The sequence below is a fragment of the Tripterygium wilfordii genome, chromosome 8 (assembly GCF_013401445.1).
Source record: "Tripterygium wilfordii isolate XIE 37 chromosome 8, ASM1340144v1, whole genome shotgun sequence".
NCBI lineage: Eukaryota > Viridiplantae > Streptophyta > Magnoliopsida > Celastrales > Celastraceae > Tripterygium > Tripterygium wilfordii.
Window position 1 is genome coordinate 691,231 of NC_052239.1, and position 18,020 is coordinate 709,250.

An 18,020-nucleotide genomic window follows, 5' to 3' on the forward strand; every position below is an offset into this window, starting at 1 on the left:
ACATGAAACTTGAGCCTGGCCCAGCAGACCTGGCCAGTAATATTTTAACTTTATTGGACGGAGGCCTCGATCAAATACTATAGTATCAACTATCAAATAGATTTCTCAAACATGATTCTAATCACAGCCCAGCCCAGCCCAGATAGAGGTGTAAAGTGGGCCGGGCCGGGCCGGCCCGGTCTTTAGTGTTAAAGGTGGCCTGAAACCTTCTTGGGCCGAATAGGCCCATCTCGTCACAGATTGCAGGCCTGGCCCAGCAAGCAGAGGGCCCAAGGTCGTCCATGACTTGCCAAACTGGCCCAGCCTTCTTTATTAAAAATTTCAAGAAAATGCGATACACCTGACACCTCTAGCCCAGGCCTGGTGTTTGTTTGATCACGTCACGTCTTGACTTTTAAAGGCCGTCAATACAAATCAAATTTACATTAAGCTGCCAAAAATAGAACTTTTAAATTATTTAGTCCAGACAGCATACCCTGATGGACGAATGATGATACCATTGTTTTGGACGTCTTCCGAAGCTTGGACAGTCTTGTCAGCATTTGATTTAGCTGACATAATGGTAATACTAAGTAAAACACATCCATCATAATCCAGTATTTCTGCAATCTAAGCAAAGGCCATCAACAAACTGCAAAAACCATGACTAACAACACTACTCTCTAAACTAAAGCTTGAAAAAACAGAAGCTAAGATGCCAGCAAAACAGATAGACGTGCCAAATAAGATATTTAGGTATAAGAGCAGACATACTCACCCCTATAAATTTACCTGACAGCAGGGCAGAATACCAGCACTCAGGCATCCTCCTGAATTTCCTCATCTTCACCATAATCATATCCTTCTTCAGCAGCAGTTGCATCTGGATATTGTTTGTATTCAGAAACAAGATCGTTCATGTTGCTTTCTGCCTCAGTAAACTCCATCTCGTCCATGCCCTCTCCTGTGTACCAATGCAAGAAAGCCTTTTTCCGGAACATGACTGTGAACTGCTCACTCACTCGTTGGAACATCTCCCGAATTGAAGTGAAGTTTCCGATGAACATTGACGCCATTTTCAATCCAGTAGGAGGAATATCACATACAGGCAATTTCACATTGTTAGGCATCCACTCCACAAAGTAGGATGAGTTTCTTGTTCCGCACATAAATCATCTGTTCATCAACTTCTTTAGTGCTCATCTTTCCTCGGAACATAAAGCAGTCAAATTGACGCCATGGCGAAAATCAGCTGCACACATCATGTTCTTCGCATCCCACATTTGCTGAGTAAGCTCTGGAACGGTAAGAGCCCTGTACTGCTGAGACCCATGAGATGTGATTGGAGCAAACCCAACCATGAAAAAGTGTAGAGATTAACAGCAAGCTTGCAGAGGTCTGAGTTTAGTTGGCCAGGGAAGCGAAGGCAGCAAGTTACACCACTCATTGTGGCAGAGATGAGGTGATTCAAATCTCCAGCTGTGTTAAGGTAAATAGTGGTTAGTGTGAATTGAATGTGATCCTAAACATCGTTCAGAAGAGATTTGAAAACCACTTGCCAACACAATAACTAATGAATTGAACCATCTGTAGTCTGCACTAATTCTACCAACAATGCATTGCCTCTACTCGTAATAAGAAACAGATAAAACAACATCAGCACCTAATAGTGTACTTATGCCTCCACCGGAGATATCAATATGATTTCAGCAGTCAATCTAAATATTCTTTAGAAATGATCAATGGTCACTGAAATGAAGAAATGGCCCAGGAAAATTGGAAAGAAAAATAAACACTATTAAATGATAAGACACAATCCAGTGAAAATTACCACCACACCACTGCATATAGAACCATCCAACTTCTGATCACTGGCTCTAGGACATAATTCTTTAAGGTTTTTGTCTACCCAATAACAAACCCCACTTAATTACATTTGTGGCAGTACACTCTGAGCTAGTACATGATTCTCTAAATTGAGATATGAGTATAATGAAATGATTCATTTCCATTACATTGAATAATACACGAAAAGCACAATGATAAATGCTTTAACTATCATAGGCACGCACTATTATATTCTTTCACAACCTGAGGAAACATTTAATGTTTACTCGAAGTAATACTCTCTTTAATCCTAAAAACTCTATCTACACTCTGTTCCTCAAATTAAAGACATGCACAATCTTCTCAATTGGGCACTATGCATTGTGGCAAAACAATTCAACACAGAAAACATAGCCAAACAAGAGAGAACCTCGATAACTAACAGCTTGGAGTCGTAAGCTTCAAACTTCAAAGTACGGAAGCAGATGTCATATAGAGCTTCTTGTCTAAAACCATGCATTCATCTTCATTTTCAACATCCTGGTGCACCGAGAGAGGGTCGCATTATAAGGTTCAACAACAGTGTCAGACACCTTGGGGGATGGGAAGACAGAGAAAGTGACCATCATTCTATCGGGCTACTCTTCTCTGATCTTGGAAATGAGGAGGATTCCCATGCATGAACCAGTTCCACCTCCCAATGAATGGCAAACTTGAAACCCTGGAAGAGAACAAACGTGAATTCAAGCTTCCAAACAAGCAAGACCGGTAGCACACTGGAAGTTCACTGTAAAAAGAGGGGAAGATTATATGGCATCAATTGCACAATGCATTTGGTTGCAGACCAACAGGTGAACAAGAACAAAATGCAAAAACAAATGCATCCACTTATTGTTCACACACCATAAAAAAAAATTTAGACAGCAGCGCTGACTAACTGATGCAAACAGACCATTGAGAATATCAGTGTCAACTCCACGTTGTAGCATAGATATCAACATCCAACTAGAAACTTATTCATGGCTAATTTAAAGTTGAATTTCATGCCAAATAGTTCATCATATCATCCGAATTTCTAAGAAACTTTCCTCATGAAAAATAAAATATACATCACATGCCAAAACATTGACCTTGTTGACATCTGAAACACAAAACTCAGAACCATAAACATTGGATGTGCAAATTAGATATATCCGCTATAGTCATGCAAACAATAAAGGAAAAAAACTTCTTCAAAACTACAACGTAACAGACTAACAGTACTCTAGAATAGCAACATAAATACTAGCAGAGACTTCAGGATATATAATCGAAAATTACAGGGAACATGTAACACGATTTCTCAACCAGATTGGCAATCTTTACGGGATTATGCACGAATAAGCACTGAGCGATTAATTACTGCGAAAACAAAACATCAGATTCATGTCAGCTGTAATGATTTCCTGAACCACTTTCAAACAAAGAGCGAGATGAAACAATTATGCGTAGCAGCAGATCGCAACCTTGAGCCAAAATTGGACGTCAAATCACCACAAAAATATAAATATCAAAACACGCGTAGACAAAAGTAATGCACAGAAACACCATCAGAACTTGAGATACAGCAGCGAAGACAAGAAATAAACTAAAAGGCACAATTTCTTCTCAATATCCATCCACATGAAAACAATAGAAATACAAATCCAAAGACAAATTGAAAGTACAGAACAAAATTACTTCCTAATAAGCAACGCAATACCTTGCAAACGGTCGCAATTTTCCGCCTCCTTCCTGACCACATGGAGCACCTAGTCGATTAATTCAGCCCCCTCAGTATACTGTCCTTTGGCACAATTGTTTCCGGCCCCGAACTGCCCGAAGACGAAGTTATCTGGCCTGAATATCTGACCGTAAGGTCCAGATCTGACGCTGTCCATGGTGCCTGGCTCCAGATCCATAAGTACGAGAAAGAGAGAGAATCTGAGGTCAGAGAAGAGAAAGGGAATGCGAGAGGAACGAGAGGCAAGTAGGCAACTGAGTTTTGGAGTGAGAGAGTGAAAGGCGCGAGTGTGGTGAGGAGGGAAGGACGTTACGAATCGAAATTTATATAGCAGGGCAGTAACGGCGCGTGGGTTTATCCGTCGAAGGTAGTTACCGTCTAACGGAGGGTGACGGCGAAATTGGTTTTAAGGGGAATTCAAATTTTGAAATATGTGAAAAGCCCCTATTTGGAGTCTGACTATTAACCAACAATTATTGGAACTGGCGTGAGAGGCTGTGTACTCGGCCCAAGTTAATGTAATTTGGGCCTACAACTCAAGCCTGAAACCCATTAGTTACAGCCTGAAAAGCCGTCTTCGTGGCCCAATATTATTTGGGCGTACAGCAGCCCAAGCATGAAAACAATATTGCATTTGGAAATTGGAATTAGATCAGATGGGTTTTGAAAAGCTGATTGATTTGTTTATGCAAGATGACCAACTCATGTTCACTTGGTGTGGTGGAACCAAAAAAAAAAAAAGACTTCTCATTGGGTTAAGTGATCTAGTAAGAGCTTTGATCCTGCACTCTCTGTCAGATTCGCTATCGATTCGGTTTCTACGGATATTTTTAATACTTCTTTACCAAATGAAGATTTACTTTGAATTATTTATCCGCTGATTTCAGTATAGCACTGTTGTAGTGTTGTGTATGATCAATGCTTACAGACTAGTGCTTATTTGAGTATGTGTTTTAGTTTTTAGCACAGGAAATTCTCTCTTTCCTCTTTTGATGGAAATTCTCACAGGTTTGGCTTAATCTTATTTGTTTTATTTCATTACGGATTTATTTGTAATTTTGTATTGATATTGAGTTTTTATGTGAAAGTGGAATAAACCAAATGTTGGCAAACATTTAATTCAACGGTTTTAACAGTTTTTTTTTTTTTTCATTTCTTTTATTTTGATTAAAATAATGGGAAACTGTTGTTGTGGTGGACATGATCAGCCTTGGGAGCTTAGAGAATTCTCAGCCCTAGTTTTGATCCTCAAATTTCTCTTAGTCCTCGCATTTCTCTCACCTTCAATATCCCTTCCCAAAATTGAGGATCTCTGTTATCTCCCCTGCATTCCCATTTCTTTCTTTCAGTTTTTGTCTTTCCATCTTTTTTTTTTCTTCCATTTCTCTCACACAAGAGGGCCCTCTCTCTTATCACAGAACAACATGGTACGCATCTCTCTCTTTCGCCTCTCGTTTTCAATAATCATAGCTAAGTTCATGTTAATGATCATGTTTCGATGTTAAGTTTCATATATATAAGATTACATATCTGTCTGGTTTTATGGTTTGATATTGTAAGAAACTGTTGGAAATTACGTTCTTCAAGCAACTGCATTTGATATGAAAATCAAAATTGATTCGTGAGCAGGCGAACGCGGCATCTGGAATGGCTGTGCACGACGACTGTAAGCTGAGGTTCTTGGAGCTAAAAGCAAGGAGGAACTTCCGATACATTATCTTCAAGATCGAGGCGCAGCAAGTGCTGATAGAGAAACTCGGCAGCCCCGATGAAACTTACGAGGATTTCACAGGCTCTCTACCTGCCGATGAGTGCCGCTATGCTGTATTTGATTTTGATTTCATCACTTCTGAGAATTGCCAAAAGAGCAAAATCTTCTTCATTGCATGGTAAATAAACAATTTTTTTTCTAAGCATCATCGATCGCGGGTTCAAATCCCGAAAACAGTCTTTTTGTAATCTATACACGGTAAAATTTTCCCAAGCGTTTGCAGGTCACCCGACACATCAAAGGTGAGAAGTAAGATGGTGTATGCGAGTTCCAAAGATAGGTTCAAGAGGGAACTGGATGGGATTCAATTCGAATTGCAAGCCACGGATCCAAGTGAAATGAGCATTGACATTGTAAAGGGTCGAGCAATTTAGGCGCATGAATTCTGCCTAATTGGATATCTTACATTGCTTTACAATTACATATGTGAGCATGGTTTTTATTTATTTTTTGTATTCATCCCTTTTCTCAAACTTCTACGATTGAATGGCTTTTTTGTACTAAACAATGTAGTATAATTTGATGTAATATTATCCATATCCTTCTTTTCATGTCTAATTCTGTCCCAGACTTCTGAATTGTGTTGTGTCCATGTTTATTCCAGTTGCTGGATGATATATGGTATGCAGTGATTTTTCTTGCTGATTTGATCATATTCATGAAGCAGCTCGTTAACAGAAAAAACCGACCGTTTACACCACTAAAAAAACTAGACATAACAGAAAAAACCAAACACTTGAAAGTCTGACAAATGTTGCCCAGCCAAACATATATCAAAAAAAAGTTTAGATGGGTATGAAACATGAATGATAAACAGCTATCATCAGACTTTTACCACCAAGATACGATATTGATAAATAGGTAGAAAGTTCAATGCAATGAATTTGTGAATAAGCAAAGTGATGAAGGGGAGATTCTTCATGTAAAAGATAAACAACGTTCGTACACAATGCTCCCACAATAGCGGAGTTGAGAACGGGCAAGATATACGCAGGCTTTATCTCCACAAAATACAGAGGCGAAAATATCAATCTTTTAATGCTAGGTATTGCATAAAAGTTTTACTGAAGTTTTTATTCAGTTATTAATACTAAAGGAACCGTATATGAGAAAGCTATTGAGCTGCAATCAAAACTATATATTTGTAACTGTACTTTAAAAAATAAATTAACTTCCACAAACTACTGCTTATTCTGGTTCTCCCAGTACTTTTTCTCCCATAACTCCACCTGTTGTATTGAACTCTCCTTTCTCCTTAAAAATCCATGAAGAGATGCAGGATCAAAGGGAGGAGGCATGGTGCACGGGCTCGCCTCCGCTGGACCCTTCACCAGGGATTCCATCATAAACTTCTTTTCTAGACTGTTTGCTTGGCAAGCCATTGACTCTGCACATAATTCGAAAGCTTTCCGTGGAATAGTGGGCTTGAACCTTAAGAGCTCAGAATACTGAGTTAAAAGATGAAACATGTAGTCATATACATTGGCCATCTTCAACTCCTCCTGAACGAATGCACTAGCTGTCTTTCCGATATCTTGGGCCTAAAAAAACCACAAAGGATACCCGAATCAGTGTGTTAATTCCGAAACATTATCCAGAAATTTAAGGTTAATTCTTTGATTAATAAGTTAAAGCTTTAAAGCTAATATTAGTTCATCATATGCTCTTTGTCACCATATGCCAAATAACAAATTCAGATAAAGCCCGCATTTGTCTTCTGCTATCTTATGACGAGGAATTAATACTATCATGTAAGTAGTATAATCAAAGGATTCATACATGCAGTTACATCAATGTTAATTTCAAGTACTGTGACCGAACAGGAAAAATACAAGCGATCCAAGTAACATTAGGATTTCGGTTTCTCTTGATACGAACCAAATGTTCGTAATCTCCTTACAAACCCTATTGAGTATTGACACTTAAATTTATGCCAAATCTTACAGAGTGCATCCAAATTCCATTCTTGGATGGCTGTTTATAGTTCGTGCTTCATATAGCAAGTTTGATAATCACATAAAAGAAATCTATAGAGATAATTAGATTCAAGGGATTACCTTCCCCTTGTGGCTATTACCCCAGTCAACAGCAAACTTAATTGATCTACACTTGTCGTCTTCCTTTATCGGCCAATAATGGTGCACTGGCACCAAACCTCTTGTGAAGAAGTCATAATAACGGGGCTTTACAATTAATGAAACAGAGTCGCAGGCAAGAATATACTTTTCACTGACGGACCATGCTGACCCTTCAATATAGATTTTGTACCTGCGTGAATTAATCATGTGCATTTATTACATGTTAGACTTATAATCCTCGCTGCTTGGAGAACACCAAGTCACCAAGTAATGTGGTTTATAAGAAAAGCCAAGATTATCTCAATTGACAAAAGTCCCATACCATGGGCAAAGCTGAGGATAATCCGATGTATCCACAGTGAATTGATAGACCAAAAACGGACAATTTTTTTTTATTTGAGTGCGCTGGGATTTCTGATATTACACACCACAAGAATTCCAATAACAGAGTATAAGTATATTTATAAAGTTATAAACCTGTGAATACACTGACTTGCCAAGTCTGATTGCTTGTACCCTTCCTGTGATTCTCGGAGCCAATCCTGCAAAAGATTTTGAAGCAAAAATCATCAAATCAGCTACATTTTTGTTTCCCAAATCACAAAAACCCGCCTCTGGAATTGCAATATAGGCTTACTTGGGCATATACACGAGCATTCCAATCTTGTTTTTCTGAAACATTACATTTGAGAAGTTCTTGCCTTGTAGCAGCAACTGATGGATTTCCCTTCCAGTAGGCATAAGGTTCTCTTTGAACCCACTTCCTCCTCTTGTTTCCTTCTTTAAGGTCCTCCAACAATGCCTCCCATGGCTTTATGTTTATTTCAGCCCTGCAAGCATGTGCATTTAACGCGCCGTCAGTGCGAGTGTCATTTGATCAAAGAGAATAAAGATAAGAGTCAAAAAAGTTACCATCCCCAGAAGGACCAATCGGGGAAGACTATATCAAGTGTGTCATCATCCGCACAGTAGCGGAACAGTGGAGGTGGGGCCGTGGCGTTGGGCCCTTTACAATCCACCGATTTGATCACAGGCCAATCAACGCAATCGAACATAAGCTCCAGATCGGGTACTTGACCGGGGTATCTACGCAGCAACTGTAGGATCCCCCACAGCGTAAAAACATCTCTGGTTTGGAACGCCCTTCGGTATTTCTCCACGTAAGCTTTCCCATTCCGAATAACCAACTTGAAATTCGCAGTTCTTTTGGCGCGTTCTAGCATTTCTCTCGTGATGCCTGTACGTGCCCATGGCCGTAGATCCTCGTTGATCCAACGGAAGTATTCTGGACACGTGTGAGGTTCGGGACGGTCAGGATCTTCTATTAACCTTGACGGGTAGTTTCCGGGGCAAGATCGATTGAGGTTGAAAGCAGTGCAGTTCAGTGGAATCTCAATTTTCTTTCGTGGGATTCTGAGAGGAATCGTGAGGGCCGCTTTGGTTGTTATTGTCGGCCTCTGAGACTGGGCCTGCAAAACAGAGAAAAGCCCAATAATGGTTCATCAGTTGATTCCATTATGCTTCATTTCATAAAAAATGTCACTAAAGTCAAAAGCCCAATAATGGTCCATCAATTGATTTCTTCATTTGATAAAAAAATGTCACAAAAGTAATGCGGGGTGGAAGTGGAATAATGGAGACAAGTGTCGAGATTTGGGCCTCAAAGGGCCCAGCGGCCCGTGAATAATATAAACTTTTAAGCATTACAATACACGTGTACAACAATAACTTTTCTCTTATTTTTCTATGACAAGTAAACCGACACTACAGGCGCATGTTAGGCCTTAAGAATCTTCCACTTACGTACTAAACGACGACGTTTAAACAGCTTTAGGCTAGTGGCTAAGAAGCAGGGATAGTCTAGTCTAGGATGTACAAAAGTCAAGACTTTATGGCTAGTACTTACAGTGGAGTCGAGAACGCGCGTGGAGACGAACGCGCCGACGAGGAGGCAGAGGAAGGCGAAGAGGACAATAGAAGATCTAGCTTGTGGCTTGATAGGCGGCCTCATGATCATGTCTGTGAAATTACTATATGACCGAGATCCAGACAAGATCCACCTCTGAAGCCATCTCTGCTGTTGCATGCTGTTCTCCCTCATATTTTCCTCGAACAGTAGTCAAGTGATCCCTAACAATAATGTCAGTTTTCACTAGAAACTCTTCGATCTGGTGTCGCCCAGCTGCAGCGGACTCGGAAGAAATTGAATTTGCAACCGAGTGTGAGGAAATAAACAAAGGAGGGTGAAAAAGAAACTTGGTGAAGGAAATTGAGACAAAAACCAAAATGAAGAAGAAAGAAGTTTAGGCAACAGTGCAACCGTACAGCACGACAGATGAGAGAGAGAGGGAGAAGTGGGGGAGAAAAATTAACGAGTGTGTTTCAGAGGTGGCATCTCGTGACAGTATTTTGTATGAGAATAGAAAGAATTAATCTTTATTCGGGTTTAACCAGAATGGCAGACTGTCAATAGATTCTTTTCATTTATTTATTTTCTTCTCCTTGTCCGGTTCAATTATGAGAGGCTTGTGGCGCGTGTTAACCAAACATTAGCTAAGCTTTGCCGCTGAAGGTTTTCAGGAATTTTTTTATTTATTTATTCAGGGAAAAAGAATGGAGAGTCTCGAATTTAAAATCTCTATAAAAAAAACTACACACATAAATGTCATCTAAGCTAAGCTATTCATGTTTCTCAAGTTTTGAGATTTACTTGTGCATATTTAGCAGATTATAGCTTCTTCCTCTCGAAGTTTCCGTGTCCATATTATTTCCTTTCCGTGATCATTATGCCGCCAAACAAAGCCTTACTAATAATTATTACTTTGATAATTTGATTTATATCTCTCTTTTCATTATTTCTTTTCTTACCTTCCATTCTCCTACAGATGCCGTTCCACATAGGTAAAAGGTAAATAATGTACCCAGAGACCTTATTTTATGAAGAGTCAAAGCTTAGCAACTAGCATACCATAAAGAAAGGGAACCCGTGTATATTTATTAGCCCCAGAAACAAAACGATTAGACCAGATTTGAGTTGGTCAAAAACAAAATCTCTATATGGGCCGCGCCAAACCCAATCCAAAGATGACAGAGCGAAAATAGGATTACATCTAGAGTTCTAGAATAAAGAGATTGGGCCTCCTGACCTCCCAAGTAGCAGAATTGGATGATCACCATACGGCCCAAACTGGATTAGTACAGGCTAGCCCAGCCCAAACAAGGAATCGAGATCGTTGTCCTTATATATACAACTAAGCATGTTCATAATGATCGATCAGTTTTTTTATTTTTTGGTAATCAAAGAGGGGAAGAGGAGGGCATAGAGATGGAGACGCAGAAGTTTACAGTCAGAAGGCATTCGGCAGAGGAAAAGAAGGTGCTGAAGGCGATCAAGAGAGCCGGTAAGGCCGCAGAGCCATGGCCATTTCCAGGATAGTCTCATTACTGCATCGTTTTACAAATACCCAACCTACATTGTCAACCATTACTACGACATGTATAATAATATATGTCCAGCCAAGAAAGAATAAAAGAAAAAGAAATCAAACGGAACAAGCACACTAATAATAATAATTCCTGATGTCATTTATAGGCTAAATTAGTTAGCAGATCGATTCTTTGTTGTTTCATATGCAGCAAATTTGGCTTCATATCAAACATGGATAATCGACTCATAATATCTATGACCGGCACCATAACAAATGCACAAGGGCAAGTAGCAGCAACATTAGAGCAGTAAAAATATATCAACCCTACACGAGTTTTATCCTGTTTTCAAATACTTGATCAAAGCACAGAATTGGACAATAAAAAAGAAAGCAGTTGAACCAGAGACAGAGTAAATAATCTACAAAGATGAAGTCCAGCATAAGTAAATGTCAAAGTTACCCGACATCTGAGCAAGGAGGAAGTATGGCTCAAAAGAATACATTGGTAAAATTTGGTAGAATTAAACATGGTGCCCATCTGGAAACCTCACAGCTTCTAGTCAAAACTTCAAGCTATACAACTATAGTATACAAGCAAGATTCATCTCCGGTAATAGGAAGTCAGAAGACAGAACATAGCTAGTTTTATATTAAACTTCCAATATGAAGTTGGAACATTTTTCTTCATTGCACAACTATGGCAGCTGTAAGGGACAACAGAAACTAGTAAAAACATTCTGACATCTGAAAATCCAGCTTGGTCAAGTTAATGGATTTCATGAGTAAAGAACCACTGAACTTGAGTAAGAGATGTTGATGATTTGCAAATATTTTACCCTTAAATTATGCTAGCATCAGCAATCCAACAAAAATGGAAGGTCCGACATGTCACAGACTAAAGAATTTTCACCATTCAAAAAGGAAAAAAGTATAAGAGATAATTTAGCGAGTTATTATCACAGTATTAAACTCGCAATGAGTAAGTTTTACCCAAATTGTTGGAGTTTGCCACACAAGTCATTTCAGGGTTCTGCTCTGCATTCTACAATGAAACAAAGGAAAGAACATAAATTCTTGCGAGAAAATTAAGCCAAGATTATGGTCTATGGAGCATCAAAAAGTTTCTCAAGTAACAAAACTAAAAAAATGCTCGCCTTTATATATTTCGAATTATAAAAATGAGAGGGTCATAATATCTGGGCATCCCAAATTGTAAGCTACATATTCTCAGTAGCTAAGATATTTTAGTTTTTTTATTAGATGAGACTAGAATGCTAAATTAACCATCCACATTGAAAAATTATTCTTCTTGAAATTCCGATAAAATTTGAAAGTGAAATTCTAAGAATTATTTTGTCAGGCTAAAAGGGCAAAGAAACCTTTTACCCTTACAATAATATTTAAGGGACTAAGCTTGACCTAGAGCTTTGTACAAACTACTGAAGAGAGGGTCATTACTAAACTTATACTTTCGAACCATAGCTTACAAGCTTACTTCTCTTTATTAGTGACCAGCTCCCAGAGTAAGCAGGTTCTGGAGTCACAGGCATTTCTTCTATCTACTCCCCTACAAAATTGAAAAATAATAAACAAGATGATGACCAGATTTCAAACAACAGTTAAATCAGAGAAAGTTTTTATCTCAAGCTTGAAACGGAAGCAGTTGTTATTAATGATTTTTTTTATTGCACCATCCTAGCCTTGTGAAGAAATGTCAAACTCCGTATCAGTAACAACATGAAGAAGGTGATTAATATATTCCAAATATCATTACACTGATGTAACTGGTGTCAAAATTCAATGAATTAAAGAAAATAATAACCTTAAGGACTTTGAAAGTCCTAACTAGGCTTTGAATAATATCATTAACCGTCATGCATAAGAATAGGCAAGGGAAATAAGATGTGCATACCTTACTTTTTCAATGCATCTCCTGCAGGGAGAAAGACAGGTGCACCGAATCAACAAGTACTGAATCAAAGTTACAATTGAGTGTCACATGAAACAATACAAGAAGCTATCATCTCCTGTATCCCTTCATCTTAGAGAGTAGATGGACATATTGTCTCTTCTCTCCCATGTGCCTTATGATTTCATGTGCTTCAGAAAGTTTTCCAGCATTTCGCAAATTACTCACTAGCGTATTGAAAACGATAAAGTTAGGATTGCATCCTCTTGATTCCATATCCTTAAGCATGGAGCATGCCTCCTCAAATTTCCCAGCCATACAAAACCCCCGAATCATAGAATTATATGTGAACACATTTGGTAACTGCCCCTTGCTAATCATTTCATCAAACATTGCTTGGGCATTCTCAAGCTCCCCTGCCACTATATACCCCGTGATCATCACAGTATAACAAACCACATCAGGCATGCACCCACTCCTTATCATTTCATCAAAGAAGTACTTGCTCGCATCCAGATTCCCAGCTCGACTAAGTCCATCTATCAACGTAGTGAAATGAAGAACACTAGGATAAAGACCCACCTCCTTCATATGGTTCAAAAGATTAAGTGCAGCAAGCGGTTTGTCCCCTTTACCAAGAACATGGAGAAGGATGTTATACGTATGTAAATCGGGGTAAAATCCATTCCTACCCATTTCGTCGAGCAGCTTATGAAACTGATCCAATTTTCCTAATCGATAATTCGCAAACATAACAATATTGTAAGTTAGATTATCTGGGGAATGACCATCAAGTAACATCCGCTGATAAACCCACTCAATCAACCGGTATTGGTTGATTGCAAGAAGTGAATGAAGAATTGCATTGTAAGAGTGTCTAAATGGTCTGTAGTTGAACGTCTTTGACTTAATGAACCTCTCTACGACGTTCCTAGCCAAGCCTGCCTCGCCACAAGTACATATCAATATGTTAAATGTCCGTGCCGTTGTTGGGAAACCACTCTCAATCATCTCATCTACTAGTCTCCACATTGCCTTAAACTCTTCACACACGGAAAATATCTTTAACATCAAATGGTATGCATTTGCCGTGTGTCTGTAATTTTCCTGCTGGCCAGACCACACAAAAAACTTATACCCCAATTTGGCACATCTAGTCTTAGTCTCATGATTTATGCTTCTCAAAATTCCTAAAAGAACATGCCTCACAAGAAGCCCCGAGACCCTGATCTGCAACTCATTTAATTCTGATTTTGCGTCAAATCCAAGTCCATCTCGTTTTAATATGTCAAGAATCTTTGTAGCATCACTCCACTCATAATCCATGAAACTCCGCCTCAATGAGAAACTCTGATCAGCAGGGCCTTCATACTCACATGTATCAAGATTTCCACCCAATTCACTGTAATCTCGATTTCTGCATATTTTCTTCAAAGGTTCCTCAACGAACCCAAACCCATTGTCACTCTTATCGCCATCAGATCTATAGTCACACAAATTTCGTGAAATAAATAAAATACATGAAACTTTATGAACTGTCTTTGTGCCGAAATGAGTAATAGAATTCATTCTCAGCGTCTAGTAGACAGCGTAGCATCCCCATTATCTCTGTAACTGCACAAAAAGCAGAAAATACACGAAACGCGCAAACAGAGTGGGATATCTGAACAAAGAGAGCTGAAAAGGCTTGGTATATCCAAATTGAGACACACCCATTAAACTAAAAGGACCCAACTGCTTGTCAGGCATTTAATCGAACAGGTAACGTTCATTGGAAATATATTTTTCTCGTGCTCTATACGAGTCTGGTTGATAAGGGGTTTAAGACACTTGCGGCAGAAAGCAAGAACTTACCCGGAATGAAGCTCTTCGGGGAGGACAAATTGGTTCTGATGATCCGTTCAAAGTCCCGCGCCCAAGGTTTGCTACAGCAGTAGAAGAGGAGCTGTTTGCCTGTTTCGGAGAAAATACGTAGAACGGCTATTGCCGTTTATTAAAGAAAACCCCCCTTCTTGGTAAATTTATTTTTTCACCCCATAATAACTTCCTTATATTCCAGTATCCTCTCACGTATGTTGCCAGTATTTGCCCACATGGAAGACTTTATATGTATGTTTGTTTATTTTTTCCTCATTTTTTTAATGAGCAATGCCTTATTGGACAGGACAACGAGAGATGGTTCAATTGACAATCGATTGGGTTAGACATATCTGTGTCAAATGTTTCAATTTCAATGTGAAACATATTTCTCGATAATATATCAAAATAATAATAATAATATTTTACCGGACATAGCAGGATCTCATTTATAATCCTCTTAGCCATGGCTGTTGGTTATGTGAAAATAATCCCAATATACAATTTCAGAATGTTTGCTAATCTATTTTGTTTACTTTTCTCTGTCAATCCCAACTTATTTGGTCACTTACCTCTCTTGCTGCATGAGTTAGAGAAATTAGCAAGTTAGCTTTCGTTTTACTTCTCTTTCACCTTTAACACTTTCGGAGGAGCTTTTGAAGTGGTTAGATCAATGGATATAACCTGAGACGCTCAACTCTCTTGAATGTCACTCCTGTGTCTAGTGTTTTACTAAATATAATATGTGGTTTAATCAGGTTGTAGAACACGAAAGAATGCATGGGCGACCTCACTTTGATGTCCAAAGAGACACCGTAATGTATGTTCATTTGGACATCGGTAAAGACTGTAAAGTTATGTCTTGTTGGAAAAAAAAATCGCAAATGCGGTCGTGCGTGTATGACGAGGGGAATTAGAGGATGAGAAAGTTAAGGTTTATTTTTGCTTGAACGACTTTGGGAACGGGACAATCCAACTTGACCCTGATTAAGATTTTTTTTTACTAGATTCAAACCTCGGGTCGCACCCCCACCAAGGAGGTGCCTCGGGTCAAAGGTTGGGTCGAAGTCTTGGTATCACCTAGGTCAAATTCAAAATATCGGACAAAACCCCCCACCTAAGCTTAACTGGATTGAAGCCTTACGAAGAAATACCGATAGAAAATTAGAAATATGCTACCAATTGAAATCAAACCTTAGACGCAATTACGCATAACCAGATTGATTATCGATCGAGCCACCACTTTTTAGTTGATTAAGATTGTTAATGCGAAAAATAATCATAATATAATATTTCGTAAAGTCTGGTTTGCCAACTTCATTTATGGATTCACAACTAGTTACGTATCTTACTGCTCGAGTCAAAAGAAAAAAAAGCAGATTATGGCCACATCGAGATTTATAAGTAGAGCAGCGACGAACATGAAATCCATTTACAACTGCATTACAAAATAAACTCCAAGACCAGAGCCTCTGTTCGATACATGGCAGATCTCATTCACACACACTTTATGCGATCACAAATTTCAGAGAAGCAACAAAACCTTCAAAATACTATTTCACCAAATATGAACTCAATTTCTTACCAATAAGAAGCCGAGTTACTCACCATGTGAAGAACCAAGTGATTGCTGTGTTGGCTGCGACTCATCACCTTTGTTAAACCATGAACTAACAGCACCTCTCACCTTATCCACCACACCCTTCCCAGGACCATTTACAGAGCCCGAATCCTGAGACTTGTCATCCGTCGTGCCCAACCGCCTCGCCACCTCCTCCGACTCAGTCACCTTCCCCATTGGCTTCGTCTCTTTCTTTTGCTTTCGCAATGCATCAGATATGACCGCGGACAGCGCCCTATCTTCCTCTCCAGGCCTCAACTTCTCTGCAAAATAGTCTTTCATTGACACCCCCTTGTCCTGCCCTTTAATCTCACTCTTTGATTCATCTTCATTTCCGTTCGTGCTTTGGGAGACTTTCATTTTTGGCATCACTGTGTTTCCTGTCTCCGCCAGCTTCTCATATTCCACCGCTGATACTGGCTTTGCTGTTTCTTCTCCTTCGCGTGTATCGTGTGCCCTTGTTGTTCCATCCTTTTCACCATAGCCAAGCTTAGAAGCTACAGCATTTTTGGCAGTAAGGGCTTTATCTGCAATTGAAGTGGTAACAGAGGAGATTTTCTCTGTGTAGCTACTCTGGCTTGATGGTTTCTCTGCCGTCGCATCATGTGGGTTATCTTGTGAGGCCGCTAAGTTAGTGCCTTGTGGGATTAAAGGGGGTTCATATTTAGTCTTTAAAGATATCGGCGGACCCGGCTGCGGATTGAACAGGTCATGGCTACCAGTAGGTAAGTTCGGGAATTGATTCTCAGGTTCAATAGGTTTCCTCTGTTTTTGCTCTGTTTCACGTTTTTGTTCTGCTCCTTGAGAGATATTCATCTTGTCAAAATAATGAAGAATCGGTGTAATCCCCGCTTCTTCACCTCCTGCAATCCATAATTACATCAAATAAACAATCAAACACATCAATACAATCCCACCAGTTTATGAGATTTTCTTACCGGTCCTTGTCGGGTCGGTGACTTTGGTTTGATAGTTTGAAGGATTATACGAATCTGATACAATATTTTGTCCATGTGGGTCCTCCTCAAAGTCTCCCAAGTTGACTCTTGGCTTCCCTGGATCAGATATAAGTGTTTTTCGTGGGGCTTCGGGAATTTCCTCAACCTGGACTGTAGACTTTCCGATATCGACTTTTGACCTTTCAAAGTCAATTCCTGGAGATTGACCTGAACTCTGGACTTGTCCAGGTATGGCAGTAAACCTGAGAGCAGTGGATTCATATACTGCACATTCACAATTAAAACCACACTTGGTTAAATTAGGACTTGTGGTCAAGTCCTCTGCTAAAGAAGAAGTGGAAGGCTAATATGTATCTTACTAGGAGCACCGTGAACTTCTGAATCTTCAAATCTTTCGTCATCCTCTTCAACCTCCTCGTCCAAATCTTGATCATCGGGAACATGATCTGCATGATCATGATCATGGTTGTGGCCATGTAGTTTGAATGTGTCCTTTATTTTCTTTGCCTTAGCCTTCACCTTCTTCAGAACAGATTTCTTTTCATGGTGATGCTCATGATCATCCTCTGCAACTGAGACAAAAACAATAAAGAAACATTAAAATCATGAGAATTTATATTTCTCTTCCCAGGAATGAACAACATAATATGACTAAGTCTAACCAGAGTGCAAGCCAACATTGTCGGGATCCTGCTCATGTCTATGTGCGTGGGTGCGCAGTAATTGGGAATCCATATCCTAAGCCAGTGATGTTCAGAGAAGATAAAACTGCTTGGTCGTTATATAGCACAAACGCGACGTTGAAAACAAAACAATGGAAGGTTTATAG

The 18,020-nt window shown here is 39.3% G+C and overlaps 4 protein-coding genes and 1 pseudogene across 9 annotated transcripts; 1 reads left to right on the forward strand and 4 right to left on the reverse strand.

The window, feature by feature from the left end:
• Positions 1–173: 173 nt before the first annotated feature.
• Positions 174–4,121, reverse strand: LOC120004183 (annotated as a pseudogene).
• Positions 4,122–4,841: 720 nt separating this feature from the next.
• Positions 4,842–5,868, forward strand: LOC120004533 (actin-depolymerizing factor 7). Its single transcript, XM_038853898.1, has 3 exons — positions 4,842–4,995; positions 5,198–5,457; positions 5,563–5,868. Exons 1-3 carry the CDS (start codon positions 4,993–4,995, stop codon positions 5,711–5,713), a joined length of 414 nt encoding a protein of 137 aa, XP_038709826.1. The 5' UTR covers positions 4,842–4,992; the 3' UTR covers positions 5,714–5,868.
• A 486-nt stretch (positions 5,869–6,354) lies between these two features.
• On the reverse strand, positions 6,355–9,866 carry LOC120004294 (O-glucosyltransferase rumi homolog). The gene is made up of 6 exons (XM_038853600.1): positions 9,324–9,866; positions 8,330–8,886; positions 8,055–8,247; positions 7,895–7,959; positions 7,397–7,607; positions 6,355–6,880 (listed from the first exon to the last, which is right to left on the reverse strand). The coding sequence occupies exons 1-6, from the start codon at positions 9,516–9,518 to the stop codon at positions 6,521–6,523; spliced, it is 1,581 nt and encodes a 526-aa protein (XP_038709528.1). The 5' UTR covers positions 9,519–9,866; the 3' UTR covers positions 6,355–6,520.
• A 1,840-nt stretch (positions 9,867–11,706) lies between these two features.
• Positions 11,707–14,817, reverse strand: LOC120003388 (pentatricopeptide repeat-containing protein At1g55630-like). Of its 6 annotated transcripts, none has more exons than XM_038852359.1 (3): positions 12,763–14,816; positions 12,341–12,412; positions 11,707–11,887 (listed from the first exon to the last, which is right to left on the reverse strand). In XM_038852359.1, the coding sequence occupies exon 1, from the start codon at positions 14,321–14,323 to the stop codon at positions 12,866–12,868; it is 1,458 nt and encodes a 485-aa protein (XP_038708287.1). In that variant the 5' UTR covers positions 14,324–14,816; the 3' UTR covers positions 11,707–11,887; positions 12,341–12,412; positions 12,763–12,865. The 6 variants fall into 6 exon arrangements, with proteins under 6 accessions (XP_038708287.1, XP_038708286.1, XP_038708284.1 ...); XM_038852358.1 differs by having other exon boundaries at positions 12,758–14,816; XM_038852356.1 differs by lacking the exon at positions 11,707–11,887 and having other exon boundaries at positions 12,178–12,412; positions 12,758–14,368; positions 14,609–14,817.
• A 1,199-nt stretch (positions 14,818–16,016) lies between these two features.
• LOC120004408 (low-temperature-induced 65 kDa protein) lies at positions 16,017–17,973 on the reverse strand. Its single transcript, XM_038853760.1, has 4 exons — positions 17,854–17,973; positions 17,551–17,763; positions 17,171–17,455; positions 16,017–17,095 (listed from the first exon to the last, which is right to left on the reverse strand). Exons 1-4 carry the CDS (start codon positions 17,924–17,926, stop codon positions 16,212–16,214), a joined length of 1,455 nt encoding a protein of 484 aa, XP_038709688.1. The 5' UTR covers positions 17,927–17,973; the 3' UTR covers positions 16,017–16,211.
• Between the last annotated feature and the right edge of the window lie 47 nt (positions 17,974–18,020).